The sequence below is a fragment of the Trichophyton rubrum genome, assembly GCF_000151425.1.
Source record: "Trichophyton rubrum CBS 118892 genomic scaffold supercont2.2, whole genome shotgun sequence".
NCBI lineage: Eukaryota > Fungi > Ascomycota > Eurotiomycetes > Onygenales > Arthrodermataceae > Trichophyton > Trichophyton rubrum.
Window position 1 is genome coordinate 2,685,725 of NW_003456427.1, and position 27,488 is coordinate 2,713,212.

General features: G+C 48.8%; 11 protein-coding genes across 13 annotated transcripts; 7 read left to right on the forward strand and 4 right to left on the reverse strand.

Moving 5' to 3' along the window:
• Positions 1 to 289: 289 nt before the first annotated feature.
• On the forward strand, positions 290 to 3,670 carry TERG_02607 (uncharacterized protein; the record flags this gene model as incomplete). The annotated part of the gene is made up of 1 exon (XM_003237851.2): positions 290 to 3,670. One exon carries the CDS (start codon positions 290 to 292, stop codon positions 3,668 to 3,670), a length of 3,381 nt encoding a protein of 1,126 aa, XP_003237899.2.
• A 1,605-nt stretch (positions 3,671 to 5,275) lies between these two features.
• Positions 5,276 to 8,020, reverse strand: TERG_02608 (uncharacterized protein; the record flags this gene model as incomplete). The annotated part of the gene is made up of 5 exons (XM_003237852.2): positions 5,276 to 5,344; positions 5,414 to 5,472; positions 5,572 to 5,865; positions 5,936 to 7,211; positions 7,286 to 8,020. The coding sequence occupies 5 exons, from the start codon at positions 8,018 to 8,020 to the stop codon at positions 5,276 to 5,278; spliced, it is 2,433 nt and encodes an 810-aa protein (XP_003237900.2).
• Positions 8,021 to 8,294: 274 nt separating this feature from the next.
• Positions 8,295 to 9,424, forward strand: TERG_02609 (uncharacterized protein; the record flags this gene model as incomplete). The annotated part of the gene is made up of 2 exons (XM_003237853.2): positions 8,295 to 8,798; positions 8,852 to 9,424. The coding sequence occupies exons 1-2, from the start codon at positions 8,475 to 8,477 to the stop codon at positions 9,422 to 9,424; spliced, it is 897 nt and encodes a 298-aa protein (XP_003237901.1). The 5' UTR covers positions 8,295 to 8,474.
• Positions 9,425 to 9,473: 49 nt separating this feature from the next.
• Positions 9,474 to 9,974, reverse strand: TERG_02610 (uncharacterized protein; the record flags this gene model as incomplete). The annotated part of the gene is made up of 1 exon (XM_003237854.1): positions 9,474 to 9,974. One exon carries the CDS (start codon positions 9,972 to 9,974, stop codon positions 9,474 to 9,476), a length of 501 nt encoding a protein of 166 aa, XP_003237902.1.
• A 223-nt stretch (positions 9,975 to 10,197) lies between these two features.
• TERG_02611 (uncharacterized protein) lies at positions 10,198 to 12,521 on the reverse strand (the record flags this gene model as incomplete). The annotated part of the gene is made up of 2 exons (XM_003237855.2): positions 10,198 to 11,864; positions 11,930 to 12,521. 2 exons carry the CDS (start codon positions 12,519 to 12,521, stop codon positions 10,198 to 10,200), a joined length of 2,259 nt encoding a protein of 752 aa, XP_003237903.2.
• A 938-nt stretch (positions 12,522 to 13,459) lies between these two features.
• On the forward strand, positions 13,460 to 14,553 carry TERG_02612 (DNA-directed RNA polymerase I, II, and III subunit RPABC5). Of its 2 annotated transcripts, XM_003237856.2 has the most exons (4): positions 13,460 to 13,597; positions 13,671 to 13,729; positions 13,788 to 13,874; positions 13,935 to 14,553. In XM_003237856.2, the coding sequence occupies exons 1-4, from the start codon at positions 13,562 to 13,564 to the stop codon at positions 13,975 to 13,977; spliced, it is 225 nt and encodes a 74-aa protein (XP_003237904.1). In that variant the 5' UTR covers positions 13,460 to 13,561; the 3' UTR covers positions 13,978 to 14,553. The 2 variants fall into 2 exon arrangements, with proteins under 2 accessions (XP_003237904.1, XP_047603909.1); XM_047747939.1 differs by having other exon boundaries at positions 13,788 to 14,553.
• Positions 14,554 to 15,182: 629 nt separating this feature from the next.
• Positions 15,183 to 17,682, forward strand: TERG_02613 (uncharacterized protein; the record flags this gene model as incomplete). The annotated part of the gene is made up of 5 exons (XM_047747940.1): positions 15,183 to 15,289; positions 15,383 to 15,593; positions 15,666 to 15,764; positions 15,958 to 16,102; positions 16,160 to 17,682. The coding sequence occupies 5 exons, from the start codon at positions 15,183 to 15,185 to the stop codon at positions 17,548 to 17,550; spliced, it is 1,953 nt and encodes a 650-aa protein (XP_047603910.1). The 3' UTR covers positions 17,551 to 17,682.
• Positions 17,683 to 19,728: 2,046 nt separating this feature from the next.
• Positions 19,729 to 21,054, forward strand: TERG_02614 (uncharacterized protein; the record flags this gene model as incomplete). The annotated part of the gene is made up of 1 exon (XM_003237858.2): positions 19,729 to 21,054. One exon carries the CDS (start codon positions 19,729 to 19,731, stop codon positions 21,052 to 21,054), a length of 1,326 nt encoding a protein of 441 aa, XP_003237906.2.
• Positions 21,055 to 21,552: 498 nt separating this feature from the next.
• On the forward strand, positions 21,553 to 22,888 carry TERG_02615 (uncharacterized protein; the record flags this gene model as incomplete). Its single annotated transcript, XM_003237859.1, has 4 exons — positions 21,553 to 21,790; positions 21,889 to 22,417; positions 22,478 to 22,742; positions 22,799 to 22,888. The coding sequence occupies 4 exons, from the start codon at positions 21,553 to 21,555 to the stop codon at positions 22,886 to 22,888; spliced, it is 1,122 nt and encodes a 373-aa protein (XP_003237907.1).
• Positions 22,889 to 23,011: 123 nt separating this feature from the next.
• On the reverse strand, positions 23,012 to 24,791 carry TERG_02616 (uncharacterized protein; the record flags this gene model as incomplete). 2 transcript variants are annotated; one of them, XM_003237860.1, is made up of 3 exons in its annotated part: positions 23,012 to 23,816; positions 23,888 to 24,415; positions 24,472 to 24,791. In XM_003237860.1, 3 exons carry the CDS (start codon positions 24,789 to 24,791, stop codon positions 23,012 to 23,014), a joined length of 1,653 nt encoding a protein of 550 aa, XP_003237908.1. The 2 variants fall into 2 exon arrangements, with proteins under 2 accessions (XP_003237908.1, XP_047605698.1); XM_047749440.1 differs by lacking the exon at positions 24,472 to 24,791 and having other exon boundaries at positions 23,888 to 24,255.
• A 790-nt stretch (positions 24,792 to 25,581) lies between these two features.
• TERG_02617 (uncharacterized protein) lies at positions 25,582 to 27,261 on the forward strand (the record flags this gene model as incomplete). The annotated part of the gene is made up of 3 exons (XM_003237861.1): positions 25,582 to 25,826; positions 25,887 to 26,084; positions 26,139 to 27,261. 3 exons carry the CDS (start codon positions 25,582 to 25,584, stop codon positions 27,259 to 27,261), a joined length of 1,566 nt encoding a protein of 521 aa, XP_003237909.1.
• Between the last annotated feature and the right edge of the window lie 227 nt (positions 27,262 to 27,488).

Here is a 27,488-nt window from a genome sequence, read left to right on the forward strand (position 1 = left end):
TTGCAGTCTATCCCCGGCCCGCCGTTCAAGTGTTTCCCGTGCCGTTTAGTTTTCTATGGCTCTCATCGTCGTCGTTCTCAGTTTATCAACTTGCAAGCAAAAGAAAAACGTCGCGACGCTGCCAAGACTCTTGATATCTGTATTACATAATCTTCAATGTTCGTCTTCTTTAGGCAAAACATAAACACATCAACATCGCGAAGCAACAGACGAACGGAAAGAAGACGGTTCGCTGCTATTTGATATCCTACACCCTGTGTTGCCGCGAGGACTAGCAGCGTCTGGCAAAATGGCATCGACATCATCGCGACCGCGGCGGTCGGTTTCCCGCAAAAGTTTTGTTCTCGAAGAAAGCTCCGACGATGAGCCTGCCTCGGGGCGCGTTACCCCCAGTATCCCAAGCAATGACGAAGACGAGGATGAGGAGGACGAAGAGGAGGAGTATACACCCGTCCCAAAGCGCAGGGTATCTCGGAGGGTCTCGAAGGCACCGGTGGAAGAGCCGACTACGCCGACTCCCGCAATGGGGCGCTCAAACCGACGCCGCTCTAGGATGAGTGGGAGAGAGTCCACAGTATCAACAACGGACGAGAGTATCGTCTCGGTAGAAGAGGAACCTGAACTGCGGTCAAGGCGCACCTCAAAAGCGAGACAGAGCATTCCTAGGAGCCAAAGCAGCCGACACTCATCTATAGAGGTTTCCTCACTTCCAACCCCCGCACCGTCACAATCTCCAGAAGCTGATCGAGCGCAGTCAAGAAGACTTAGCGGAACACCGCTTGCAGATATTACAGAAAATGCCGTTAACCAGACTCCCCCGAACGCTCCCGATGCTGAAAAATCCGTCATTGACAGAGTTGACCCGAGCTCTAGCGTGCTTGAGCGGCCGATGGACATAATGCTCAAGTCACGATCAGCGCCCCAAATTGCAGAGGAAGAACCATCGGGACCTAAGCAGAGAATGGTCATAACTCACCTCGTCCTTACAAACTTTAAGAGCTACGCTGGGCAGCAATTTGTTGGCCCGTTCCACGCTTCCTTCTCCTCCGTTGTCGGCCCTAACGGCTCGGGCAAATCCAATGTCATTGACTCTCTTCTATTTGTTTTTGGCTTCAGGGCTAGTAAGATGCGCCAGGGGAAAATATCAGCCCTTATCCATAACTCCGCCAACTTCCCCAATTTACCGTTTTGCGAGGTTGAGGTTCATTTTCAGGAGATTATAGATTTACCGGATGGGGGCCACGAAGTTGTCCCAGATTCGCAGCTAGTCGTTTCCCGGCGAGCCTTCAGAAATAATAGCAGCAAATACTATATGAATAAAAGGGAAACGAATTTTACAACTGTCACCGAATTTCTGAAGAGCCGTGGGATCGACTTGGATCATAAGCGTTTCCTTATCTTGCAAGGTGAAGTCGAATCCATCTCTCAGATGAAAGCAAAGGCTGCCAATGAACACGACGATGGTTTACTTGAATACCTCGAGGATATCATTGGAACGTCAAAATACAAAACTCCCATCGACGAGGCGGCTGCTGAAGTTGAGGTTTTGAACGAAACCTGCAACGAAAAGAACAATCGAGTTCAGCATGTTGAGAAAGAGAAAGCCAGCCTTGAAGATAAGAAAAATAAAGCTCTTGCCTACATCAAGGACGAGAATGAGTTGGTCGAGAAGCAATCCGCACTCTATCAAATATACATTGATGAATGCAACGATAACACAAATGTCACGCAAGAGGCCATCTTACAGAACCAAGAGTTACTCAACCTGGAACTCGAAAAGCATCAGGGCAATGAAGATGAGATCAAGCAGCTTCAACGTACATATAAAAAGGCTGCGAAAGAGTACGAGGCCATGGAAAAGGAAACCCAAGGCATCATGAAAGAGATGGCGAAGTACGATAAAGAATCAGTCAAGCTTGAAGAGAAACGGAAATTCTTGAACAATAAGCAAAAGAAGCTCGAAAAGTCCATGAACGCGAGCCGTCTTGCTGCCTCTGAATGTGCCGGGCTTGTTGAAAAACACAGCGATGACTTTGAGAAGAAATCAGCCGAGATTGCAGCTCTTGAAAAGGAAATGAAGGTAGAAGAAAAGGAGCTTGCAGAAATTCGTGAAAGCCTCAAAGGAAAAACGCAGGGCCTTTCAGAACAAATTGCTGCTAAACAGACATCTCTCGAACCATGGAAAGAGAAAATCAACGAGAAACAATCCGCTGCCGCTGTTGCCCAAAGTGAACTAGATATTCTTCGTGAAAAGGGCAATGCCGGCGCTGTTGCTTTGGAAGAAGCACAAGCGAAAATTGTTTCTATCAAGGAAGACATGAGTGCAAAGGCAGCTGAGCTTGAACAGTGCCGGGCAGAAAAGGCCAATCTCGAACATGAAGTCGCTACCTGCTCCGCGAATGTGCAAAAATTTGCCGATAAAGAACCAGAATACCGTTCCAGGCTCTCTCATCTGCGCCAGAAGGCTGATGAGGCGCGTGCCAGTTTATCAAGCACACAAACCCAGGGCAACGTCCTCTCGGGGTTGATGAGACTCAAGGAGTCCGGACGTATTGAAGGATTTCATGGTCGCCTCGGAAATCTTGGAACAATTGACGAGAAATACGACGTGGCCATATCCACGGCTTGTCCGGCACTTGACAATTTGGTGGTTGATACTGTTGAAGTTGGTCAACAATGCATTGACTATCTCCGCAAGAATAACTTGGGCCGGGCGAACTTCATTCTGCTAGACAGGCTACCTCGGAGGGATATGTCCTCTGTTTTCACGCCCGACAGCGTTCCGCGGCTATTTGATCTCGTTAAACCTGTGGACGACAAATTCAAGGCCGCTTTTTATAGTGTGCTCCAAAATACCCTCGTAGCAAAGGATTTGCAGCAAGCCAACAAAATCGCATACGGTGCACGAAGATGGAGGGTAGTGACGCTGGATGGACAACTCATTGATGTTTCCGGTACTATGAGCGGTGGAGGGACTCGAGTTGCTAGAGGTGGAATGTCTTCTAAACAAGTGGCAGAGGTCTCTAGAGAGCAAGTTGCTAAGCTTGATGCCGATAGAGATGCAATGGAGAAAAAGTTCCAGGCATTCCAAGAAAGGCAAAGGGAGCTAGAAACCGAGTTAAAAACAACCAAAGATGCAATCCCCAAAGTTGAAACGACCATTCAAAAACTCCAGCTAGAGATTGATAGCGCCAAGCGGAATCTCGCAGATACACAGCGCAGAGTGAAAGAACTCTCCGAAGAACACAAACCATCTGCGGCTGATGAAAAGCGAGAGGGCAGCCTTGAAAAGACTATTAAGGCTTTGGAGAAGGAGATCGAGAAGCTACGGTCCGAAATGACTGGAGTTGAAGAGGAGATCCAGGCCCTCCAAGACAAAATCATGGAAGTCGGTGGAGTAAGGCTCAGGGGCCAAAAGGCCAAAGTGGATGGTCTCAAGGAACAGATTTCACTTCTGACGGATGAGGTGTCCAACGCTGAGGTGTCCAAGTCTAAGAATGAGAAACTGCGGGTTAAACATGAGAAAGCCCGTGCAGACGCGGAGGCTGAGCTTGAAAGTGTCCAGGAGGATATCGAAAAGCTGAATGAAGAAGCCAAAAATCAGGCCAAGGCAGTTTCTGGAATTAAGCAGAAAACAGAGGAAGCGGAAGAGGTAAGTTATGGGCATTAACTCAATAAATAGCCATGCCCTTGTACTAACATTAATTTAGGCCTTGCAAACCAAACAGGAGGAGTTGACAGCATTAAAGACAGAGCTGGATGGAAAGACCGCGGAGCTCAATGAAACCCGAGCAGTTGAGATTGAAATGCGAAATAAGCTTGAAGAGAGTCAGAAGGCATTGGTTGAGAACCAAAAACGAGCGAAATACTGGCATGAAAAGTTTTCGAAGCTTTCCCTCCAAAGTATCAGCGACCTTGGTGAGGAGGAGGAGGCAGCTGAATCATTGCAGATCTACACCAAGGATGAACTTGCAGAGATGGACAAGGAATCTCTAAAAGCAATGATCGCTACGCTCGAGGAGAAAACGCAGAACGCGTCTGTCGATTTGTCAGTTCTAGGGGAGTACCGTCGCCGTGTTGCGGAACATGAATCTCGCTCCGCAGACCTGGCAACGGCGCTCGCCAGTCGTGATGCTGCTAAATCACGTCTTGATACTCTACGTTCTCTCCGTCTCACTGGCTTCATGGAAGGGTTCAGCACCATATCTCTTCGGCTGAAGGAAATGTATCAAATGATTACAATGGGCGGTAACGCGGAGCTGGAACTCGTTGATTCCCTGGACCCTTTCTCTGAAGGTATCTTGTTCTCAGTCATGCCTCCAAAGAAGAGCTGGAAGAACATTAGCAACTTGTCTGGAGGAGAAAAGACGCTGTCAAGTTTGGCTCTGGTCTTTGCCTTGCACCATTACCGCCCAACGCCGCTGTATGTCATGGACGAGATCGATGCAGCGTTGGATTTCAGAAACGTAAGTTGGGGATACCCTCCTTTGGAAACGATTATTGTGATTGTTAACCGTTGATGAGCAGGTCTCTATCGTCGCATCCTATATCAAGGAGAGAACAAAGAACGCTCAATTCATCGTCATATCTCTGCGAAATAACATGGTATGTCTCCGCTCTGATGCTGTCTCTGGCTTGACAAATGCTAAGTCGTATCCTTTCTTCAGTTCGAACTTGCGTCTCGCCTTGTGGGTGTCTATAAAGTGAACCATATGACAAAAAGTGTCACGATTGAGAACAGAGATTACATCGAAGGAAGAAGTTGATTCATAGTATTCGCGCCCTGTTTTCTCTTCGTTCTTTTCTTCGTGTATGGTTCCTTGAGCATGGGGGCATCTTTTTGGTTATGGGTATGCGGTGCTTGTTCTTGTTATATGGGTTGGCATATCAGGGGAGGCTTGGTGATGATATATAAACGAGCGACGTCTAATGTTGATCTGTCCGGCCTCACGATTCATGGATGAATATATATCACAGTTTCTTTCTTCTACCACAGAAAGCGTCATGGAACATGGAGTTTCAAGTTCGGAGCCATCGAATGGTCAACAGTTGCAGAACTCCTTTTGCTTGAATATATATGAGACCCGGAAGTAGATATAGATAGGGCAGTCGCCTGTATATATGCTCTTCACAGTAGGCAACTTGCCGGCTGTGTCAGTTGGTGGTATAGTCAGTGCATGTAAATCATGTACAGGCACATCATATGTTCCCAAATGGTACGGTAGAGGCCTAACCATACGCAAAGCATCTTCTTTGGGTAGTTATTCCAATCAGTCTATATCTCTCCAAATCCAGGGAAGTCCGCGGTGAAGTCACCAAAAAGGAAATCCCACTCCCCAAAGATCTAAATCAAACAACATAAGTGTCAGCAGGTAGCTTTGCAGTCTGAAAATGAATAATGTCAGGTGCTCACCCCGAAATCTGCTATCTCAGTGGAGTTTGAGGATAATTGGCCACTGCGTAGAGAAGGCGCTGGTATAGGCATTGCCGCCATACTCGCAGAAGCATCTGTGCCAGCAGCCACCTGTACGTCCCTCGGTTATTACAATTCACGCTCAATAGAAGAAACACTGGGAGCACTTGCCTTGGCGGTATCGCCGTCCTGGCTTCTGCTACCATTGCCTCGGGATAAGATGCTGTAGCACATGCTGCTAATGCGATCAACAGCGAGCCTTTGGTGTGATAAGGCCGATTCAGGCCACCGCTTCGTTTTCACCATTGAGATAATAAAACAAAAATAGCAATACTCTCTCATTCCCTTTTCCAAAATCAGAAATTTGCTTTCTAGGTGAGGTAATGTCTTCTCGACCAAGGCAATAAGAGATTCTGTCATTGCTGGCAAAGTTGCTTGGATAAGATATGAAGCTGGAGACGTAGATGCGGGTTAGCATTAACGCTTGGTGTGGTTACAGTGGATGTAGAAAGGATAACTCACCAAAGCCACGATCAGATCTGTACATGTAATGACATAAGGTGAGCGCAGCTTGAAAGGTGGTATTTGTAAGTAGAGGCCATGCCAGCCGGCCCAGCTGTTCTACTACCTGATGCTGCTGGCAGAGCAGTTCCATCGCGACCTCAAGTCTGGCTCTCCAGGAGTAGTTGGATACGGAGGGCGGAAGATCACTCAAGGCGCAGCATGAATGCAAGCATAGCTGGCTGCGTCTTAGCTGTGTGTCTATCAATGCCCTCCAGAGCATAACTCGCTGCCGCTGTCGCAAGTCTGTGGACTCAAAACTCTCCCAGGTCCGAGGGACTTCAGAGAGATGCCGTGTCAACTCATCATCCAGTTCCGACAGTTGAGCCGCAGATATAGCAATTCGGGGCGCATTAACAAGGGCACATATGCGTAATCGTAAGTCAACCGACCTAGCCAGCGTGACTTGAAAGGAGGAGTCGGTGGGTATCTGCCAGTGCTTTGGTTCAGGGTATTGGGTAGAAGACTCAGATATATCTTCGTCGTTGATGTTTATGGGAGGAAGGGCATCATAGTCCACCGCTTGAATAGTAGGCGGCATCCCTCTGTCAAAGGAAGCATTGAGGTCCAGTTCCACAATAGTAGACCATATCCGCCGTCGCATCTCTCTGTCATAATGGGATACTTTCGCATCTGGCCCGAGTTCTCTATGGTAGCCTGCCGACATTGCTAGTTTCACAATAGTTCCCGTAGCAGCCCAGGCCTGGTTCTTTTGGGTATAGTTGGCATCCTTTGCAAGGACAAGCAGACAGCGAGTCTGTAAAAGGACCATGTTCGGCCGTTTTATTCCCGAATGGAAAAGCCAGGTGTCACCCCAGTATATCCATTCCATTGCCATGTTGCGGGTCACGGTGACTCCCTTGTCGCATGAGGGAGCCACAGGCTCCGGCGCATCCACGCTCCATACTATTGACAGGACGAGAAGCAGCTGTATGACAAATGACGCAGCGGCCTGCTGGGGATGCTGATAGAGGTCTTTCAGGCGTTCGTAGAATGTTTGCTTATGCAGGACATGGTATGTGCTGCTTGAGAAGGCAAAGTAGTACTGGACCAGATTGTATGTCACAGGCCGCGCAGGTAGCAATCCGGTGAGAAAGACAGCATCAAGAGCCGATTCCCCCGAGAGCGGCCTCTTTACCTGGTCCTGGTCCTTTTTGAGCGCCTTAAGGTTTCGGATATTGGCCAAGGCAGGAAACCTGCTCTTCAAGTCTTTGGTATAGGCACGGAGATCCCCAAACTATACATGCGTATAAGCCAGGTGAAGGATTTCGAAGGGAAAGAAGAAGAAGTACAGAAATAAAATCAACCGACCTCGGTGACCAGACTAGCTACATTACTCAGTCCGTAGAAGCGAGTTCTGTTCCCCTTGACTCCCAACAGTGGCCTGCTGTGTGCATCCGGCCTGCTGGTGGTGGTGGTAGTTATAGATCCAGCCTCGTCTCGAGAATACTGCGTAGAACGCGGCGAAGGGGTATGCTGTATCTCGCTGTCCGCAGCAGCTCTTGAAGGCAATCTACCCATTGCCATCCCTTGCTTTGCGTAGGCCTGCGATTGAGCAAAGCTGAGCACCACCCGCTCGAGCTCCCGTATCCGCTGTTCTTCGCTCAGCCGCGAGCTCGAAGCATCGCCCCGGACATCACGGCCATCCGCGTCTGCACGAGACCTCGACTGCTCGTTTGATAGAGACCGTGTAGCTGGCAGCGTGCCGGTCGAGCTCCACGTAGGCGGTCCAGCGTTCTCATAGACACAGGCACCCGGCCATGGTCCCTTTGCGCAGCGTCCACAGGACGGGAATTCCAAGTCGCATCTCACTTTTCGGGTCCGACACTGGAGACATGCAATCGTTCTTCTCTTTCGCTTCTTCTTTGGCTCTCTTTCATGCTGCTGCTCTGCTTCGGGCTCCTCTTCATGCTCACGTTGCTGTTGTTGTTGCTGCTGCTGTGGCTGTGGTTGTGGTTGTGGTTGTGGACGTGGTTCTTGGTCTTCCTGCTGCTGCGCTTTCTCAGTGTCCTCCGCAGCTCCCGAAGCCTGCGCGCCTTCGGCCATGCTGGAGTATCACGTCTTTCACTTCGTCTTCGTCTTCGTCTCGCCGTCTTTCGTTCTTGTCTTCTTGTTTATCTTTTCCTTGCATCGTCGACTTTTTTTTTTTTTTTTTTTTTGATACTAAGAAAAGAAGCACGCCGGAGTTTTTCGGCGATAAGCCGTGCAACCCCCTGCGGCTGAGCCGAAAAGGCCGAAGTCAGCCCCTTTTTTTCTTTTTTCGATTGTTTATTCTTCTTGACTTTGATGTCATTCGATTCGCAGGTTTGATATTTGATATGCGACGGCGACGACGGTGATAGGACGGATGATGCTCTGTCCGGGGGACCTTGATCGTCAGTCAAGGGATTAATGCAGGACACCGGAGATAAACTGGCAGGCAGCACTATTTCGCAGCATTTAAATGAGCTGGATAACCCCCCTGGTTGAAGATGGTTGATGATAGTCAAATATATACAAGATGTTGGGTTCGATCTTCTCTCGTGCAAGGGAGGCCCTTGTAGTGCCTGAGAGAAGGGATGGCGGCTCTACGGACCGATATCTATTCCCTACGGTTGACCCCGAAGCAGACGGAGACGGATGTGACAACGACTGTGCCAGCTGCACCATTCGATACCCGTCAAGATTCAAGGTAGATGAAGGCAGGAAGCTCTACGGGACGGTCAAGCCAGTCACGAACCATGTCCTTGTTGCTACGGGCAAGTCGGACTGGATAGCGAAGGTGGAGAATGAGAAGGGGTCTCTGATGGAAGCCTTCAGCGGTTCAACTCAGCCCGAGGGAGAGGTAAGTGTTCCATGTCCATATTGTACAGTATAGATACTGATAGGTCTCTTCAGAGCACTGTAGTTCTGGCATCCAATATACCAGTTGATCCGATGAGTGATAATGCATCTTCAACGGTGCTCCTCCTACCAGCATTCACCTACGTCGATCATGTATCAACGGCAGATATACCGGAGCTTAATGCTCGTTTCATCAGCAAGGACAGCTCAGGCCAAGGTCAAGCACCCAGTGTCAAGAGTAGTCTGCAATCTCGTCCCTGTCCACGAGATTACGTTGTCTTGCTATGCTCACACAAGACCCGCGATGCCCGATGTGGTATATCAGCGCCGTTGATCAAGAAAGAACTTGAACGACACCTCCGTCCTCTCGGCCTACTGCGAGACGACGATGATGAGCGGCCTGGCGGCGTTGGTATCTTCTTTGTCTCGCATGTGGGTGGTCATAAATTTGCAGCCAACATGCTGATATATAGAAAGGAAGATGAGCAGATGATATGGCTGGCGAGGATACGGCCAGAGCACTGCGAGGGTATCGTCAATCATACAATAATCAATGGCAAAGTGATTCATCCAGAAGCTCAACTTAGAGGTGGATTTGACAGAAAGAAGGGCTTGACCAGCTGGTGACACCCTATATATATAATGATGTATAGAAGATTCAGCAATGAACAACACTTTATTCAGCCGCCATGGCATCGACCTCTACTTCAACCATCATATCACGATTGATGAAACCGTTCTGAACCACCAACATCGTCGCCGCAGTCCCAATCTCAGCGTTGGTATTGTTCGCATTGCTCTTCTGGTCTCCGAATATCTCTGTGAATGCTTCGCCAACTGCACCACAGTCTTCATGTCTTCCAACAAACATGCGTACTCTCACTACACTCTGCACCCCGTTACCTCCCAGGCTGGTGACAGCACGTAGACATTCTTCAAAGGCAGCGATGGTCTGTTTCTTTGCGTCTCCGGGGAAAAGAACTTGTGGCGGCTCGGCAGCAGATGAGGCCTTGTTGGGATTGACGGCCGTGGTGCCTGAGATGAAGATGCGTTGGCCATGGCGGACGCCTCGATAGTAGCCGATTATTTGCTCGAAGTGAGACGGTGTCTTGTAGAAGGTCTTTTGGCTGGTGGGAGACGGCTTCGAGACCGTCCCTGATGCTTGTTGAGATTCCATGTTTCCTCCTTGTTGACTGTTGATATTCGAGATACAGAGAGCTGGTCGGATACCTGATATCAACTGGACTCTGTTATATATGCAACGGTGACTCACTTCGGTTTTATAGCCATGCAGGTGGATACTATGGAAAGACGAATGAAAACAGGTACAAAAGAAAAGTGGTTGTTAGTAAACTCAATTGCTCGTATCTATATCGCTTTTCTATAGCCATGCCTGGGATTTATCCCTTTGCAAAAACATTAACAACACTTTTAAACAGAGTATCGACACTAGGCAGAGCAAACGACGGGGCGATATCAAATACGTCAGCCAGGCTCTTCTTCTCAATTGCACCAGCCGTTTCCTGCTCCTCAGATGGCTTCTCAGTTGAAGAAGCCTTGGGGAGCCTCCGGTATGAACCAAAGATATCCTCCAGCCCGCTCTTAAGGGGGAGAGTGGACTCAGCGAATGCAGAATCCGGTAGAACTGATGCAACGCCTGATGTCATTCGGGTGATAGATGCAGATGAATCGATGATTATGTATTCACCTGTCTTTGTATCGGGTAACAAGGCAAGCGGGGTGCTGTCTATTGAAGACTGGAAGATCGGAGAAGATGATTCAACGCTAAAGACACAGAGTTGGTTTCTAGCTGACTTCCCCTTTTTCGACACTGGATTGGAGTGATCTACGGGAGGGCGAGAGAAGCAGGTTGCAAAGGTCCGGCTGCGAGGGTTGATTGCTAGATATGATTGGAAGTTGTTCTTTGCTTTCTTGGTTCGCAAGGGGATGCGGGAGATAACTCGGTCGGATACGGTATCCCAGACAAAGGCGGAGTCAGAGACAATTATCAAGTATCGGTCGATGAATCCACAACCCTGAGCAGGGTCCGTGTAGAGGCCCTGACGTGAGAGGTGAATGCGGCCTGTTTCCGGGTCAATGAGGGAAACCAACCCACAACGAGAGACAGTGGACCAGCACACAGCCAACGCAGAACCGTCCTCAGAAAAGCATAGTGAGGCAGATGGTTGATCGTTCGGTGCCTCTAGAGGAATAACATGCGAGCATCGCCAGGACTTCACCTGATTAGTACCTCCGCCACGACTGTTCATTTTCCTCGTGCTTTTGCTATCGGGTGTCCAGATTCTGAGCATGCCATCCGAAGCTACGGTGGCAAACATATAGCCCTGCGGATGCACAGCAAGGTCAAGGACGGTCAGAGCTTCGCCAGTAGTCGAAGTATGCGGTGAGTTGACGCGAGACACGAGCTCCCATTCCATAGTGGTTTCGTTCCAGCGCCAGAACTTAAGACACACCTCTCGCTTCGGCTCACGGCTCTGATGCTCAATACCGGGGTATAAGGCCTTAACATCATCAGGGTATTGCTGCCATTCATCGATGGAGGCAAGCCAGGAGCCATCATGGGATACCTGAACAAACGTGATGTCCGGGGTGGTTAGCTGGGTTCCCTGTGGACCAACATTGAGGACAGAGACGTTGGTACGGGTCAGAGCTTGACGGTAGACTTGTTGGTTGGAGCGCATGTCGAATGTTTGGATATAAGACGAGTTGGCTGCGTCTCGTCCCATTGCTGTCGACGCGGCGATAAGGAGATGGTTACTGTGTATAGGATGTACGAGCGCCGGAAGCCTGCAGGGCAGTTTACGATGGCGTTCTCTGGAGTCCTCGAGCACCTGCAGCCCGCTAATGCTTGCAGTCGGCTTAAGCTCAGAAGTAGTCAAGACCATGGCAGAGTTATCCTGAAGCTTAATGGCATAGCTGCTGCCCTTAGGGGAGACAACGATGTTGCATATCGCGGAAGTGAGATGGGGCAAGAATTGTTTTCGCCCAGTATCAAGCTGCCAGAGGACCATGACGGTTTCGAGGCCACCAGATATGAGATAATTTCCTGTGCAGTTGTTAGTTCTATGATACACAAGCACTTCAAAGTGACATGACGAGAGGGGAAAATACCATCTTTTGACCATCGAACAGTCTTGACAGGTCCGCGATGCCAATGGAGCTTCAGTGATGATGCACCTGGCTCCGCTATCCGACGGTTCTCAAGCCCCTTGAGAGTATTCAATACATCACTGTACACAATGATGGCTCCCTCATTTTGTCCCACTGCAAGATCAACAACGGGTTTCTTGTTGCCCTTTTTCGTGCTAGACTCCCAATCGGGCTCACGTATGTCGAAGCTAGTCGTAGTGAAGGGTAACTGTACTTCACGCCATGTGTATTCCGGTTCGCGCTCTGGACCTCTAGCCCGATGTCCAATGATAAGAGAACTGCCGGCTATAGCAATAATCACTGATCCGCCAGCAGCGAGCCTGAAATCGTTTATCTGCGTAGAGGTCTCCAGGATAACAGAATGATGTTTCGGGCCATTATTCTGAGGTTGATCTCCCGGCTTATCAAAGGAGTTGATGGATATTTCACGCTTCCCATTTCGCATGACCAGTGCAAAAATAGTAACATCCTTCGTATCCTCTTCTTCATTGCCATTAGTGTGAGGGCATTGTACCACCTTGAGGGATAGCAAATATGAGCCCTCAAGTTGCATGGTTCGTTGGGTGTCTCCGGTTGTCCAGTTCCATTCGGCAATTGCACCGCCTGAGGTAGAGACGTATGCTATCTCATCGTCGATCGGAGAGAGTACACAGCCAGAGATACGTGTGTTATCGCAAGACCGAAGGCCACGGACGGCATGCGAAGTCGAAATCGAGTAGACCTGGACGGCGGACTCAAGACATAGAATTATATGGCTAGTCAAGTTAGTAGATTGAAAAGAAAAAGACAAAGAGTTATACACATCAGACTTACTCCTCGTCCTTGGAAAAGACAGGATCCAAATTCAGGAGACGGCCACCAGTAGTAGGAGACATTCGCCAGCCATTTGGTTCCTTTTGCCGCGCGATTGCTTTCTCATCGTTCAATTTGATAGCTGACTTCTCTGTCTTTGCGACTGCATTCTTCTCCTTGTCCTTCTTTTTCTTCTTGTGAGATTTTGACGGCGTACTTGTCTCTGGAGTGCCCTCTATCGGCTTCTCTTCAGCTTTCCCTAAAGACTTCTCATTGCTCTTCTCTTTGGGCCTCTTCTCTGGTGTGGCCTGTATAGCTTCCTCCTGCTTGTCTGCGGCCTCGTCGACTCGGCGGCGTTTCACACGGTGTCGCTCTCGGGCTGGTTTCTCACTCTGTGCCTCATCCGGCCGTCTAGCCCTCTTCTCCGTCATCTTCAGTCCAGCAATTGGGTATAGTATCCCGACCGTTTAGTATCGTCTCCTTCTCTTGGTCTTTTCTTCTTTTTTTCTCTATAGAAAAAAATAAAATTAAATTAAAAAATAGAAAGCTTAAACTTTATCTTCATTACATAATCAATGGAGATATATTTATCCGATTTTTAAGCAAGAGCTCCCAAAAGGGAAACGCGTGGTCTCGTGACCTTGATTTTTCGACAAAAAAAATAAAGAATAAAAAAGAATAAAAAGACGACGACGACGACGACGATAAGAGGACGAAGAGGACGAAGAAGCGGTTGATCAGACACAGCAAGAGACGCAAATTTACAGTCTACGAAAGGGTTTTTCTGTTAAAACAGTCACCATGATTATTCCCGTGCGGTGTTTCTCATGTGGAAAGGTAGGAGGCGCGCAAAGACATCCATGATATCAACGCGGAGGAGCTTTAATTGACAGCGAGCTTGTTACTCTAGGTCGTTGGAGATCTGTGGGAGCGGTATCTGCGGCTGCTGGACGAGGGTGTTCCCGATGGGTATGCTATGCGTTCACTATACTCTATTGAGTAGAACATGGTGTGCTAATAGTGGTAGTGATGCGATGGACCAGCTGGGCTGCAAGCGATACTGCTGCAGGAGAATGCTAATGACGCACGTCGACCTAATCGAGAAGCTTCTGCGGTATGGGAGATCGTGCCACTGTTGGACTGTGAGGACGACTGGATGCTAACAGAGGGATAGATACAACCCAGCGGAGCGCGACCGAGCTAAGATCAACCTGTAGACAGATAAAAATAAAAAATAAAAACACGAACGACAAAACGAATTGAACGAGAAGACCCTCGCGAGGAGACAACTGGGGAGGAGAGTAAGAGATCGGAGTTAGAAGGGCGGCTATGTACGTGTGAGGACATGCGCGGGTCCGGAGACACAACAGTCGGGCAACCCATAACGGGCAAGTCAAGCAGGAGCTGTTGATCAAGGTCATGAACCAGGAGCCAGAAGACAAGGGAGTCAGGGAGTCAGTCGAGAGAGATCAAGGACCGGCCCATGAGCTGGCCAGCCAGCATAATTGCAGACAGCCAGCAGCATAACTGCAGATGGGACAGGCGCTTACCATCACCTTCACCGTCACCAGAAATATACATAGCACAGCAATCATCAGCAATCAGCAATCAGCAGCAGCAGCAAAGCAAACCAGTATGCTTTCTATATGCCAGCCAGCCCTTCCACCGCATCCCTGTAGCTGCTTATTACTGAGCATCCTCATCCTCGCAGAAGCCCAACCAGGGCCGCAGGAAGTCCCCGATTGATATACACATTCGTACTAACGCGCGGAAGAAGCAAAGAGCGAAAAAGCAAAGAATAGCGACCTTGAGCAGCGCGCGCAGCCAGTCAGCTGGCGGCCCTATTGATGCAGCGGCCGCGGGCCTGCTCTTCTGCCCAGCGCCTAGCCCAACCTGACGGCGGCGGGAGTTGCGAAGTCGACGGTGCTGACCTTGAGTCGACGAGAGGAGATGCTGATGCTGATGCGGAAGACACACGCAGCGATAGCAGAGCAGGAGAAGCAGAGGCCAAAGACGTTGGTATAGACTGCGATAGACACGGCGATACAGCTAGACCGGGAGACATCTACCTGGCCGTCGCATCGCTGATAGTTGAACTGTCGGCCCCCACGGCAAAGAAACCCCATAAAAGTCGACCCTCAATAATAATAGAAAAAAAGCCGTCAGGTCGTCGCGGCTCATAGCAAGAGCATCGGATAGGCTGGCTCGCTGGCCGTCGGTTCTATTAATCTAGTCGACTGTCTGCTGTCTGGCCGAGCGGTTGACCGCTGTCTTGCTGTGAGTCTCTCTCCTGTCTTTCTCTCTCTGTCTGCCTGTCTAACGATCTCCTACTCGACAGCCTCGAATACCGCCGATACATCCTCGCATCTAAGCCCCTCTCGAACCTGATATAAACACGAATTGAGTGCCGAGTCGACTTGCTATGATTGCAGTCCAAAGCCAGGCCTCTGTGTCGCCTCGATCCACCGCCATCTACTCGTCCGCCGATGCCCCATCTTCCCTGAGATCTAACCAGCGATCCCCTCTCATGTGCGTCTGTCCAGATGGAAAAGAAGAGACTCTACTGCGCATTGCCTGTTGAAACTTGCTGACTGACTGTCGTTGTGCTGTCCTGGGTGCTAGGCCTGTCTCTAATCCCCCTTCCCACGACCCGTCTCAGGCGGAAGACGTCCCCCAGTCCGTCGAAGAGCAGCCCAAGACCAAGCCAAAATCACGATCAAATACACCCAGCAGCCTCAATCTCACCAACGGGAATGGCAGACGGAGTCTCAGTGGCAGCCCGTCGAGCCTGAAGAAGGCCTCTCCCCGCCCAGAGGAGACCAGAGACTTGAGCGTACGCATTGCTATTTTTATTTTTATTTTTTTTGTTTCCTGCGGGAGTATACATACTGACTGGCCGACATAGCTTCAAACAAGGGAGGAGGACTTGCGGAGGGATGACTTGGAAGACGACGAACCTGAACCACAGTCGGTTATCCATGCTCCAGTTGGCTTCGATGGATTTGTATGTATATCCATCAAACTCGTCTGTCCAAGAGGTCAATCATGCTAACCAGATAGACTGTGGAATCTCCCGCTCCGTCGACAACATCGTCGACTCAGAGATCAGACGTCACCATCACTGTTCCCCGAGCAGAGTCAAGGGTACGTCTGTTTACTTTGGTCGTGGTTGACATAAACTAATAGGCTGTATATAGAAATCCGGGGCAAGTCCCATCTCGCCTCCTCCAATAACCACATCCGTGGCTCCAACTGGTCACTATGAACTAAACACTCCCAGAGCACAAACGCTACAGGAGATAGAAAACTTCAAAAGAACGCCTCACCAGGCAAATCTAGATGGTCAGGCTTAACTTTTAATGTTTACCCAAAGCCATATGTCGGCTAACATTACCGCAGATATACCGGAAAGCTCGGATACAGAGCAGAGCCAGGATGGCCACTATGATGACGGTGAACAGCGATCTGTCTGGACCAAGACCAGGTCCAATGTCCCTGATAACGACGTAGAAATTAGAGCACTTCGGACTGCCCTGTCAGAATGCTGGACACTCTGCAATACGCTCGCCAACCTAAGTTACAATCACCGGGAACGGCTATTCAATTTCGGCGGGAAGGACGACATGCAGGAACAGGCCTGGAAGACATGCTGGAAGCTGTGCCAGAACCTGTATGAAACCCGTGATGACGATCATTCAGCCCAGGTCCGGCCTACGCTCGACATGTGTCGGGATTTCTGCCAGGCCTTGTTCGAGGTACGGCTCAAGGAGAACGAGATTGCCGACTCTGTCCTCAGAGTCAGCTTCGAGCTGAACAACCATCTGTACAACACCCATGACCGCAACCTCCCCGAAGCCTTCCGTGAGCGCACTCTAGACTTCTACATCACCCTCTGCCACCGCCTGATGAAACAGCGGACACGACTCACCGAGGAAACTGACTCTCTACTTCGAGCGTGCTGGTCTCTCGCCGAAATGCTCTTTAGCCTGCGGCAAGGGAAACGCGAAGGAAAAGCTCCTGACGAAGAGTTGCTGGGTTCTGCGGTCCAGGCCTGCTGGGAGCTCTGTGATCTCTTCCGCGAAGGCTGGACTCAGGTCCGTCCTGACCGTGGCACCCCTCGTCCTAGCCAGACTACCTTCACACAGGCCTTTTACCAGGCCAAGCGAGCGGAGTACCCATCTGAAGACACAGATACAGACACAGACAGTCTACTCGGCCTGCAAAATCCAGAGACTCCAACGACCATCTTTGACGACACTGCCACCACCGTCTCGCCAGACCAAGCTCCCATCCCGAATATCATGGTCCTAGGCTTCGATAACCCACCACACCACCCTCGTTGGTCAAGCAATTCCTCGACTCTATCCGGCTACTCACGCACATCCAGCCAGACAGCCTCGTCCACGCACACAGTCAAATCTCCCGGCGAAGATCAAAACCTGACAGCTCTGAAACTCCTCCTTGTCCGAGCAGCCATGAACAGCGGCTTCCAGCGCGGCGGTTCTGAAAGCCTACCCATTTTCGCTAAGACGTTGTCCTCAGATGCCTTTGGTTCCCTGCCTTGGCAAATGTCATTGCTGGTCAATTATAAGAAGCTCATCACGGCTGACCCGGCCTTCAGGTCCGTCCCGCCGCCGACCCGGGCGAGTGCAATTGATGTTGCTCGAGCAGTGCAGGCCATGGTCCAATACAACAGTCAGTATGAATGGTTGCTGGATCTCTACCGTCTCGTCTTTGGCTTTTATACCGACGACGCAGTCAATGCAACCGGGATGGTCATTCAATCATGATCCTCCCTCTTCCTCATTCACGTTGCTTTTTTTCTCCTGCCGTGTTCCTTGTCTTAATATCCATTCATCTGTTCATGCTGGGTTCTTGGTCTGTCTTGTTAAGTTGGAGCGTTATCCTTTGGCCTTTTTTTTTTTTTTTTTTTTTTTTTTTTGGCTTGCTATATATTCCGCCCACCTACTTTTTTGGTTACTTGCTTTAATACCCTTTTTACACGGAGTATATATATTTCTATTGGTTCATGCCGTTCTCTCATCTACTCATTTTCTGCAGCTTCAATCTCTACTACCGTTTCAACCCACAATGCAACTCGATAACTGGAGATAGGAATCAAATATGTACTCTAACGAGCTCCGCATCAAATTTCCCCTATCCCACTGTTTTCCGCTTCCCTCCGCTTCCTTTCCACACTCCACCGTGCACTCCTGCGTGCATACAGCAGTCCACCTGAGCTCCATTGTGGAATCCTTTGTATATGTTTTATCTGCATATGCAAAAGAAAAATCAGCCCGGCTGATTCAGCTTGCATCCACTGCTTCAGGTCCACTGTCTTGGTACGGAGTAGTTGGCGTCTACTTCGTATGTGGCCTCAAGTCGAACTGTTTTTTTTACTGACCGCATCTTCTGGGGCATCTTAGATTAACTACTATTATCATTATTATTTCTGACTATCCGTCAAAGTTGAGATCAATATCAACTTCATCGCCCTTAATCGAATCTCAGAGAGGATCAGATAACTAAACAAATTTTTGACTTTCGGCTTGGGGCTGAAAAAAGGAGCAAAGACCTTAAAAAGCTTGATACTATGATGTCATCATGGGTTTTGTTTCGCCTTTTGGTTCGTCTAGAAAATCTCTGATTTTTCGCTGGTAAGTCTCATCCTTACTTCCACTTAATCTCACTGGGCAGATTCCAAATTGACAGGAGGGAGAAATTTATGCTTGTCACTGGAGTTGGTACTACCGGGCTTCTCCAGCATATGACAGGCACACTGCAACGTCATGCTTCCCCACAACCGAACATCCAGGACCACATTTTAGATTATGGATGCAACAAAATCGATAATATGGATGGGATGCTGAGAGAGTTTGCTTTTCGACCGAGGTTTCTGCTCTGCCCATGAAGTCGGAGAACGGCCGGGTCTGGTCGAGGTTACGGTCACCGATCAACCAGAGGACTCTTCCTGCTGGCTGTGGTGGGTTCGGTACAAATCAAACTCGGAACTTGCAGTGCTGATCGATTGTTAGAGATGCCGCCGTGCCGCCTGCTTATTTGCTTGGCTTCGCTCGCACGTTCTTTAGTTCGCGGATGGCATATAATTCGGCAAGTCATATCCGTATTGATAGTCTGGTTAACTGCACAAGAAGCAGTTAACCAGTTTATCATGAACGAGTTGAGAGGCCTTCCATAAACCACCGGCTCATTGCTTTTAGTTACAGAGTAACTACTCGCCACACCATCTGGCAGCTCTTGGCGATATGGTTACATGGGGGACCCGGTGAACCGCACGCAGGTAGGATGTAGCCGTGGAATCCATGGTTCCATCAGTGTACCTATAGCTTTCTGTGGAGAAGAAAGGGGAGTATCCCATAGTTGTGGTGCCCCCGCTGACAAAGATGCAGAGTTGACTTCAAGGTCTATACTTATATAACAGACAGGTTCCTGCCCCTGTGATCTCCGGGTTGACATTCCTGACATTCATATATCCTCCCGCTCTGGTGTCCCGAGTGAACGATTCCGGTCTGTGACCTTTTCATCTTATGATCGACAGAAGTCATTGCAGCATCTAAATCTGCCCAACATGGCAGAGATACCAACTTATGGAGGAATGTCAGGCAAGAAGCTGTCGCGATGTGTTTCTACCATCGCGACATGTGGCTTCTTGCTATTTGGGTATGATCGTAAGTGAATGTCCAACTTTGGTATATTGTTAGCAGTATCAAACTAACAATGTATGCAAACAGAGGGCGTGATGGCTGGTATCATTAGCGCTATGCCATTCAACACAGTCTTCCCGGAAACCAAAGACAACCCAACAAATCAAGGGTTTGTCACTGCTATATATGAAATAGGTATGTCTGATATCAAGTTGGCCTTTCGTCCCTTAAGGTGAGAATTTGCTAACAACATCTTTAACAGGCTGTCTTCTGGGTGCTGTCAGTATAATATGGGGTGGCGATATGCTCGGACGCCGCAAATCCATCATTACGGGAGCTATTATCATGGCCATCGGTGCTATCATCCAGGTCACCAGCTTCGTTGGTCATCAGCCATACGCTCAGTTCATTATTGGTCGAATCATAACCGGAGTTGGAAATGGAATTAACACCTCCACCATTCCAACATATCAGGCAGAATGTTCTCATACTTCAAACCGAGGCCTCCTGATCTGTATTGAAGGAGCAACGATCGCATTTGGTACTTTGATTGCCTACTGGATTGATTATGGAGCTTCCTATGGCGCCGATAGCTTCTCCTGGAGGTTCCCTATCGCTTTCCAGATTGCATTTTCAATCGTCATGGTCACGGGTATGATTTGGCTCCCTGAGTCCCCACGATGGCTGTGTATGAGAGACCGCTCAGACGAGGGTGAAAAGGTCATAGCTGCTCTCCACGGTGTCCCAATTACCGATCCCCTGGTCCAGGCTGAAAAGAACGCGGTTATGGAATCTATCCGAGCTTCTGGTGAAGTTGGAAAGCCTACCCCGTTATCCGTTGTTTTCACTGGTGGAAAGACTCAGCACCGTCGCCGTATGTTCCTGGGTGTCTTCGGCCAGTTTGCCCAGCAGCTATCTGGGTGCAACGCTATTATCTATTTCTTCCCAGTTCTCTTCGAGAAGTCCATTGGTGTGGATCATAACATGGCAACTTTGCTTGGTGGTGTCAACATGATCGTGTATTCCATCTTCGCCACGACATCTTGGTTCTTGATCGAGCGAGCTGGACGTCGCAAGCTCTTCCTGTACGGAGCGGCCGGCCAAGCCATCTCCATGACGATCACTTTCGCATGTTTGATCCCGAATACTCCTGCTACCGCTAAGGGTGCTGCCGTCGGTCTGTTCACATACATCGCCAGTTTCGGCGCCACCTGGCTCCCACTGCCATGGCTGTACGCTGCAGAGATCTCTCCTATTAAGACCCGTGCAAAGGCCAACGCCCTTTCGACCTGCTCCAACTGGTTGTTCAACTTCTTCATTGTCATGATCACTCCCGTTATGCTCGCAGGTATTGGCTGGGGAACCTATCTCTTCTTCGCCATCATTAACATCTGCTTCCTTCCAATAATTTACTTTTTCTATCCCGAAACCGCCAAACGAAGTCTTGAGGAGATTGATATCATCTTCGCGAAAGGATATTGCGAGAACAAGAGCTATGTCCAGGCCGCTAGGGAACTTCCATACCTTACCGAGGAGGAGATCAGCCGAATGGATGCTGAGTACGGCCATGGAAAGGCCTCTGAGACCGCATCTCCAGTCAACGAGAAGGAGAGTGATTTTGAACAGTAAAGAGGAACAGTGTGATGATTGATGATTGGGAACTTCATCTCTTGGTCTATCCCTGGTGGAGGACGGAGGTATTGATGATGTATCTTTGAGCCAGCTATCAAAAAAGTCAGCCTTTCTGTGATGATTCCCCGGACAGTTTTTCTGGTATTGAATTGAGCCAGCATGCTCTTCCCAGTTAAATTGGAAAATGTTTTTTTTCTTTTGTCATGATATCAAGTTAGCATAGTTGTTATGCGGATAGACCAAAAGACCAGCTACTAAAAAATTTCAATTGGATATCTTCAATATAACTGAATCGTTGCCCCTGAAGTCGTATTTAGCTACCTGTAGCTTCGCTCGGCATCTCTTCGGCATTTCGCACTTCTTACCCCACATAACATCATCACCAAGCCCGTATAGTAAAGACCGAAGAAGCCGGTCATCTATATATACAGCACTCCTGGCACTGACGAGGTGTTCGTAAGTAGATATAGGTGTTATTTCCATAATATATACGGCATGTCTTTCGATTCGATTCCGATCCTTGATCTTTCGGCGGCCCGAGATGCTGCGAAGAAACCCGGCTTCCTCAATGAGCTGCGCCATGCACTGCTAGAAGTCGGCTTCCTCTATATCAAGAACACCGGGATCGATGGCAAGTTGATAGAAGATGTCATCGTTGAAGGGAAGAAATTCTTTGACCTTCCGGTGGAGAAGAAGCTGGAAATTGAGATGAAGAATGCCCCCAGTTTTCTTGGTATGCCCTTTGCTTCTCATAGTGCTAATAGAGCACCCATCATCACCAAGCACCCCTTAATACACCCAGAAATGTACCTAGCTGACCGAGGGTTTTAGGATACAGCAGATTGGGTGGTGAGATCACCCGTTTTAAGACCGACTGGAGAGAGCAGATTGATCTCTCTACAAACCATCCTGTTCCTGGTCCTTCTGATCCGCTCTATCACAATCTACTAGCACCGAATCAGTGGCCAGACGAGTCGTCTATTCCTCGTTTTCGTCCTGTGTATGAGGAGTACATGGAGAGGATGGGCGCTATCAGCATGGAATTCATCTCCCTGGTTGCAGAAGCAATCGGCCTACCAGCTAATGCCTTTGATCGATTCTTTGACAAAGACCAGCAACACAAGTTGAAGATAGTCAAATACCCTGATTTAGAAGAGTTGGGAGTCGATGGGGAAGCCCAGGGCGTTGGTCCGCATAAAGATAGCATGCTCACGAGTTATCTCCTTCAAGCAACGAAGCATCGCGGTCTGCAGGTTCAGAACCACCGAGGCGAATGGATCGATTGCCCCCCAATAGATGGCACTTTGGTTGTAGCTATGGGCCAGGGGCTAGAGGCTATTACCCAAGGAGTTTGTCAGAGGTAAGTATCGTAGTGCTTACATTTCACCTGTTGAACGAAGTCATACTGATGCACATCAAGTACAACCCACCGAGTACTAAGTCCAGCCCGTGGAGCTGGTGCACGATTCAGCGTCCCCTTCTTCCAAGGTGTAAGCTATGACGCCACATTTGAAAGTATGGATGTGCCAGAACAAGTCAAGAAGCTTCGACAGGAAGTTATCGAGAGGAATGGGATCCGTCAAGACGATATTGAATTCACCTTTTCCAAGGGCCGCTGGGGCCATCTTGGTGAAGCCACCCTGATGAACCGCATAAAGAGCCATCCAGATGTTGGCGAACGCTTCGTAAGTCTCCGTGATGTCTCTTCAATGATCTATATCTTCTAACCAGGCTCTTGTAGTATCCTGCACTTCTACAGCAGATTCGGGACGAACAGGCAAGGAACAATCAGATAACAGAAGCGCCTCAGGGGCTCAAAGTTCAAGTGTGATCAATTTATTCAGACTTGTGCTTTCGATTCGATATTGAATTTGATGAATTAATTTAGATAACACCTAGGCTCCCTGTATAATTCTTTTTTAAATTGCCTAAAGAGGGATAAAAGGAAGCCCACTTACTCCTTCTTTAGTCCAATCTTTCCGATACTCCTTAATCCCCATAGACTTAATGCGACCATCATCACAGCAGCTCCAAAGGAGATCCAATACGTAGCTCTGTAACCCTTGAGCAAGGCTGTTTTTCGGTCTGTGTGAGGGAGCTCATGTTCAATCACAGAGTTAGAGGCCACTGCAGTAATGGCGATGCCAACGGACATACCAATTTGAGATATAGTGTTGAACACTCCACCAGCTAGCCCATGGGTCTTGGGAGGGAACGCAGAAGTAATCACGAGGTTTGACACTGTGAAAAGCGTATCAGCAGAGACGGGTATTAAAATAGTTGCAAAGAATGTAGCGGTCCAGTAACTCCATTCTGGACGGGCGATTGCCATGAGTAATGGAGCGATTGAAGACGCGACGGCCGCACAAGTACAGAGAATATCCGCAGAAACTCGCTTTACGAGAAAACCGGTGACAATATTAATGACAAGGCCCGATATAACCATGGGGATATATTTGATGGAGGCCATAAGAGCCGAGTTCCCCTGGAGTTCCTGGAAGTAGAGGGTGGTGAAGAACTGGAAAGAATTGAAAAGCGCCCAGGTAAAGAAGACTGAGATGCACACGCAGGTGAAGTTTCGGGCTCGTCGGGGAGCGTTAGTGGTGGACTGAAACAAGTTTGGTGGTACCATGGCGACCCGACCAAGTCGCTCTTGACGATGAATCCAGAAGACAAACCCTGCAAGACAAACTGCCGAGAGAGCCAGGGCCACAGCGTTACCTGGCTTGGCCAACTCACGGATCGACACACTGATGGTTCTAGAAGTTCTCGTTAGTGGCAAGGCCATGCAAAACCTAAGAGAGGATCGCGGAATCATGACTCAACGTACGACAAAGCATAAGAAAACAATCCAAGGGATGCACTGATGAGGAGAGTTCCAACCCAGTCAATCTCAGTTGTTAATCTCTTCCAGGTTACTGGGACTACTTTCCGGGGGTCTGCAGGAATTTGCCAGAAGGCGACAATAAGGACCAGGACGTTGACACCTGCAACGATGTAATATCCATATCTCCACCCAATGCTTGCAATCAGAACACCTCCAAGGACTATACCAAGCGAGAATCCGACGGGCTGCGCCGCACCCAAGCATGCAAAGGCGATATTCCTTCGTCCACCTGGCGCGAAGGCAGCAGTGATAATACTCACGGCACTAGGGAGACACAGAGACATGGCGATTCCGGACATAGCGCGGAACATAATGAGCTGAATACCAGTCTTGACAAGGCCGCATCCAAGGGTAAAGGCAGATAGGATACCACATCCCGCAAGGTAGATCGGTCGGCTGCCAATTACATCCGCAAGGGATCCCGAGAGAAGAAGCGTGCAGCCACAAGTCAGCCCATAAACCGATGCTGGCCTAAAAGAATGTCAATAAGAATCCAGGTATGCTCTACAGGCAAGGAGGTAACGCACCATAGAAGTAAGCTGTCCCCAAGTCCAATATCAGCTGCAATGACTGGCAGTCCCACGGTAAGTATACCAGTCAGTACGGAGTTCATTAGTACCATGCTCGACGCTGAAGCAATAATAACCGCGGCTTTTGTCCTCGAAACAGGCGGGACGGAAAAGGTACTGGCCACCTCCTCGTCACTGCTATCATCTGGGTCTCGATGTACACCATGGCTGGTAACGTTCTCCGCACTGCTCCCTATGGCCTCTAACACCAGCTGCGAAGACTTGGTGGTAGCGTGGACCCGCGCTGGAGATGCCAATTCTATAGACGTCACAGACATACTGACCGGACGGACCAGTGGCCGGTGGGACTGGTTCCCTTGCTAAGAAATAATTATACGCAGAAGATTTTGTATAGTAAAAACGAAAAGAGAAATCCTAAATCCTAGAGAAAAGTCCTTGGAAATTGGTATGTATCTTGTGCTGTTGAGCCAAAATATGTGGAGGCCGTCAATAAGTAAAACAAAAGGCTACTTATTGGCGGGAGCTCCAGACAGTATAAGGAAATGCGAGGGAGCAAAGGCCCGACGCTAGTAACGAAAATGCCGGGCCTAGAGTTGGCACGGCTCTGTTTTTCCCGATCCCCGGCTGCCAAAAGGCGTTGATGGCGACTCCACTGTTGGATTCTCAGAGCAGATTATATGGGCGGTTCAGGTATCAAGCATGGCAAAGGGCTTTATTTCGGGTCCCAGCTCCGAACGACTCATCATAAACTCATATAACTATGAGGTCAGGGGCGAACATTGACCCCCGTTCTTTATACTATCTGGCCCTTGATGCCGGTTGATATAATGCACGGCGTTAAAGGGGAAAAAGAAAGAAAATGATGGAAGGAAGTTGAAAGAAGTTTTTTTCTTTTCTTTTTTTAGAACTTTAGGGCTATCCGATCACGTGAAAAGTATGATGTAATCTAGAAGCCCTAAGCCCTAGCTATTTACGCGCTCCTGACGCGTCGCGCGCGTGTGCTTAATTAGCTGGATGGCTTCGACGAATATCAACGAACGTCCATGCAGGAGAACAGAGGATAAACGGCCGTTGACTGCTGGTCAGATACCTTGAAAAGACGCAGACATGGAGGGAAAAGACGACGAAGTGCTGTCGGATGCTCCCCCGTCAGACGATATCCCAAAGACCGAAGATCAAAATTCAGACACCAAGGATAACAAGGAGGAGAAAGACGCCGAAGTCGATGGCCCGAAGAAAGAGGAAGATACATTGGCAAAGAAGAGTTTCCAACTAGAGAACATGTTTGATGATGATGATGACGATGACGATGACGAGGAGTTCCCAGACTCAGATGCTGTTCAAATAGCAGAGTAAGAGAGATAGCTTTGAAATACCAATGGCTGATATCAAACAACTTACTCTGCTGATAGCAAGCCCGCACCTTCACTAGCTCAAACCGACCCGGAGTTCATGTCCGCCTTTTATCAACGCCTGTTCCCATTCAAGTACCTCTTTCAATGGCTTAATCACGGGGTGAAACCTTCGACGGACTTTGGCAATCGAGAGTTTGCCTTTACACTTCCAAATGATGCCTATCTGCGATACCAATCATTTCAGACTGCAGATGCGTACGTTTACACCTTTTTGCCGCAAAGTGATTTCAAGCTGACTTCCTTTCATAGCCTTCACAAAGACGTTATGCGATTAAATCCTTCCCGTTTTGAAATCGGTCCTGTTTATAGTACAAACCCTCGAGATCGCAAAACCCTACGGAAACCGGGCGCCTTCAAGCCTGTTTCGAAAGAGCTTGTCTTTGATATTGACTTGACTGATTACGATGATATAAGAACGTGTTGTAGTAAGGCCAATATATGTCTCAAATGCTGGGCGTTTGTCACAATGTCCATCAAAGTGATCGACGCAGCTCTACGAGAAGATTTTGGATTTCAACATATTTTATGGGTGTACTCTGGTCGAAGAGGAGCCCACGCATGGGTCTGTGATAAAAGTGCACGAAATCTCCCAGACGACAGACGGAGAGCCATCGCTGGATACCTGGAAGTTGTCCGCGGAGGCAGTCAGAGCGGAAAACGTGTCAACCTGAGACGGCCGCTACATCCGCATATTACTCGAAGCCTCAACACCCTGGGAGAATATTTCGCTTCTACCGTCCTCGTAGACCAGGACCCATTCAGCAGGCCGGACCAAGCCGCCCGACTGATCGAATTGCTTCCTGACAAAACGCTAAGGGCAGCATTACAGAAGAAATGGGATTCCGCGCCCGGGCGGTCGAGCAGCAGCAAATGGGCTGACATTGACACTGTTGCAAAAGCAAATTCCCGTGGTCTCGATACAAAAGCGCTACTAGAAGCAAAGCAAGACATCGTTTTGGAATATACATACCCTCGACTTGACGCTGAAGTCAGTAAGAAACTGATCCATTTGCTTAAGAGTCCGTTTGTTGTCCACCCAGGAACCGGAAGGGTATGTGTACCAATTGATATCAAAAAAGTGGACAATTTCAATCCTCTAGATACACCCACTTTATTCCAACTGTTAGACGAAATCAATTCTTGGAACCCATCTCAGGCCAACCAGCAGGATCAAATGCCTGGATCTGATAGTGGCAGCGGTCAGGATGAAACTGATACTGCTGCCAAGCCGAGGAAAATTCAGGATTATGAGAAAACCAGCCTGAAACCATATATTGATTATTTCCGCTCGTTTGTTGCAAAGCTAAACAGTGACGAACGGCCGGCTAAGAGAGAACGAACAGATGATAACCCGAACGCCATGGAGTTTTAATTTTTTTTTACCCTGATGATCTCGAACATGATTGAATTACTACCCTTAGATATTGATGAATAAAATCTGCGCGTATCAATATATGTGATTATGCTTCATAAAATTGCGGGAATAGAGTTGCTTTTGAGAATCATGATACAGGAGTTGACATTGCATTATTTAGTTGTATGTTACAGGTGAATTTGTGTTTCAATATCTCTGCTCCAGCCTCCTCAACTCCAGCAGCC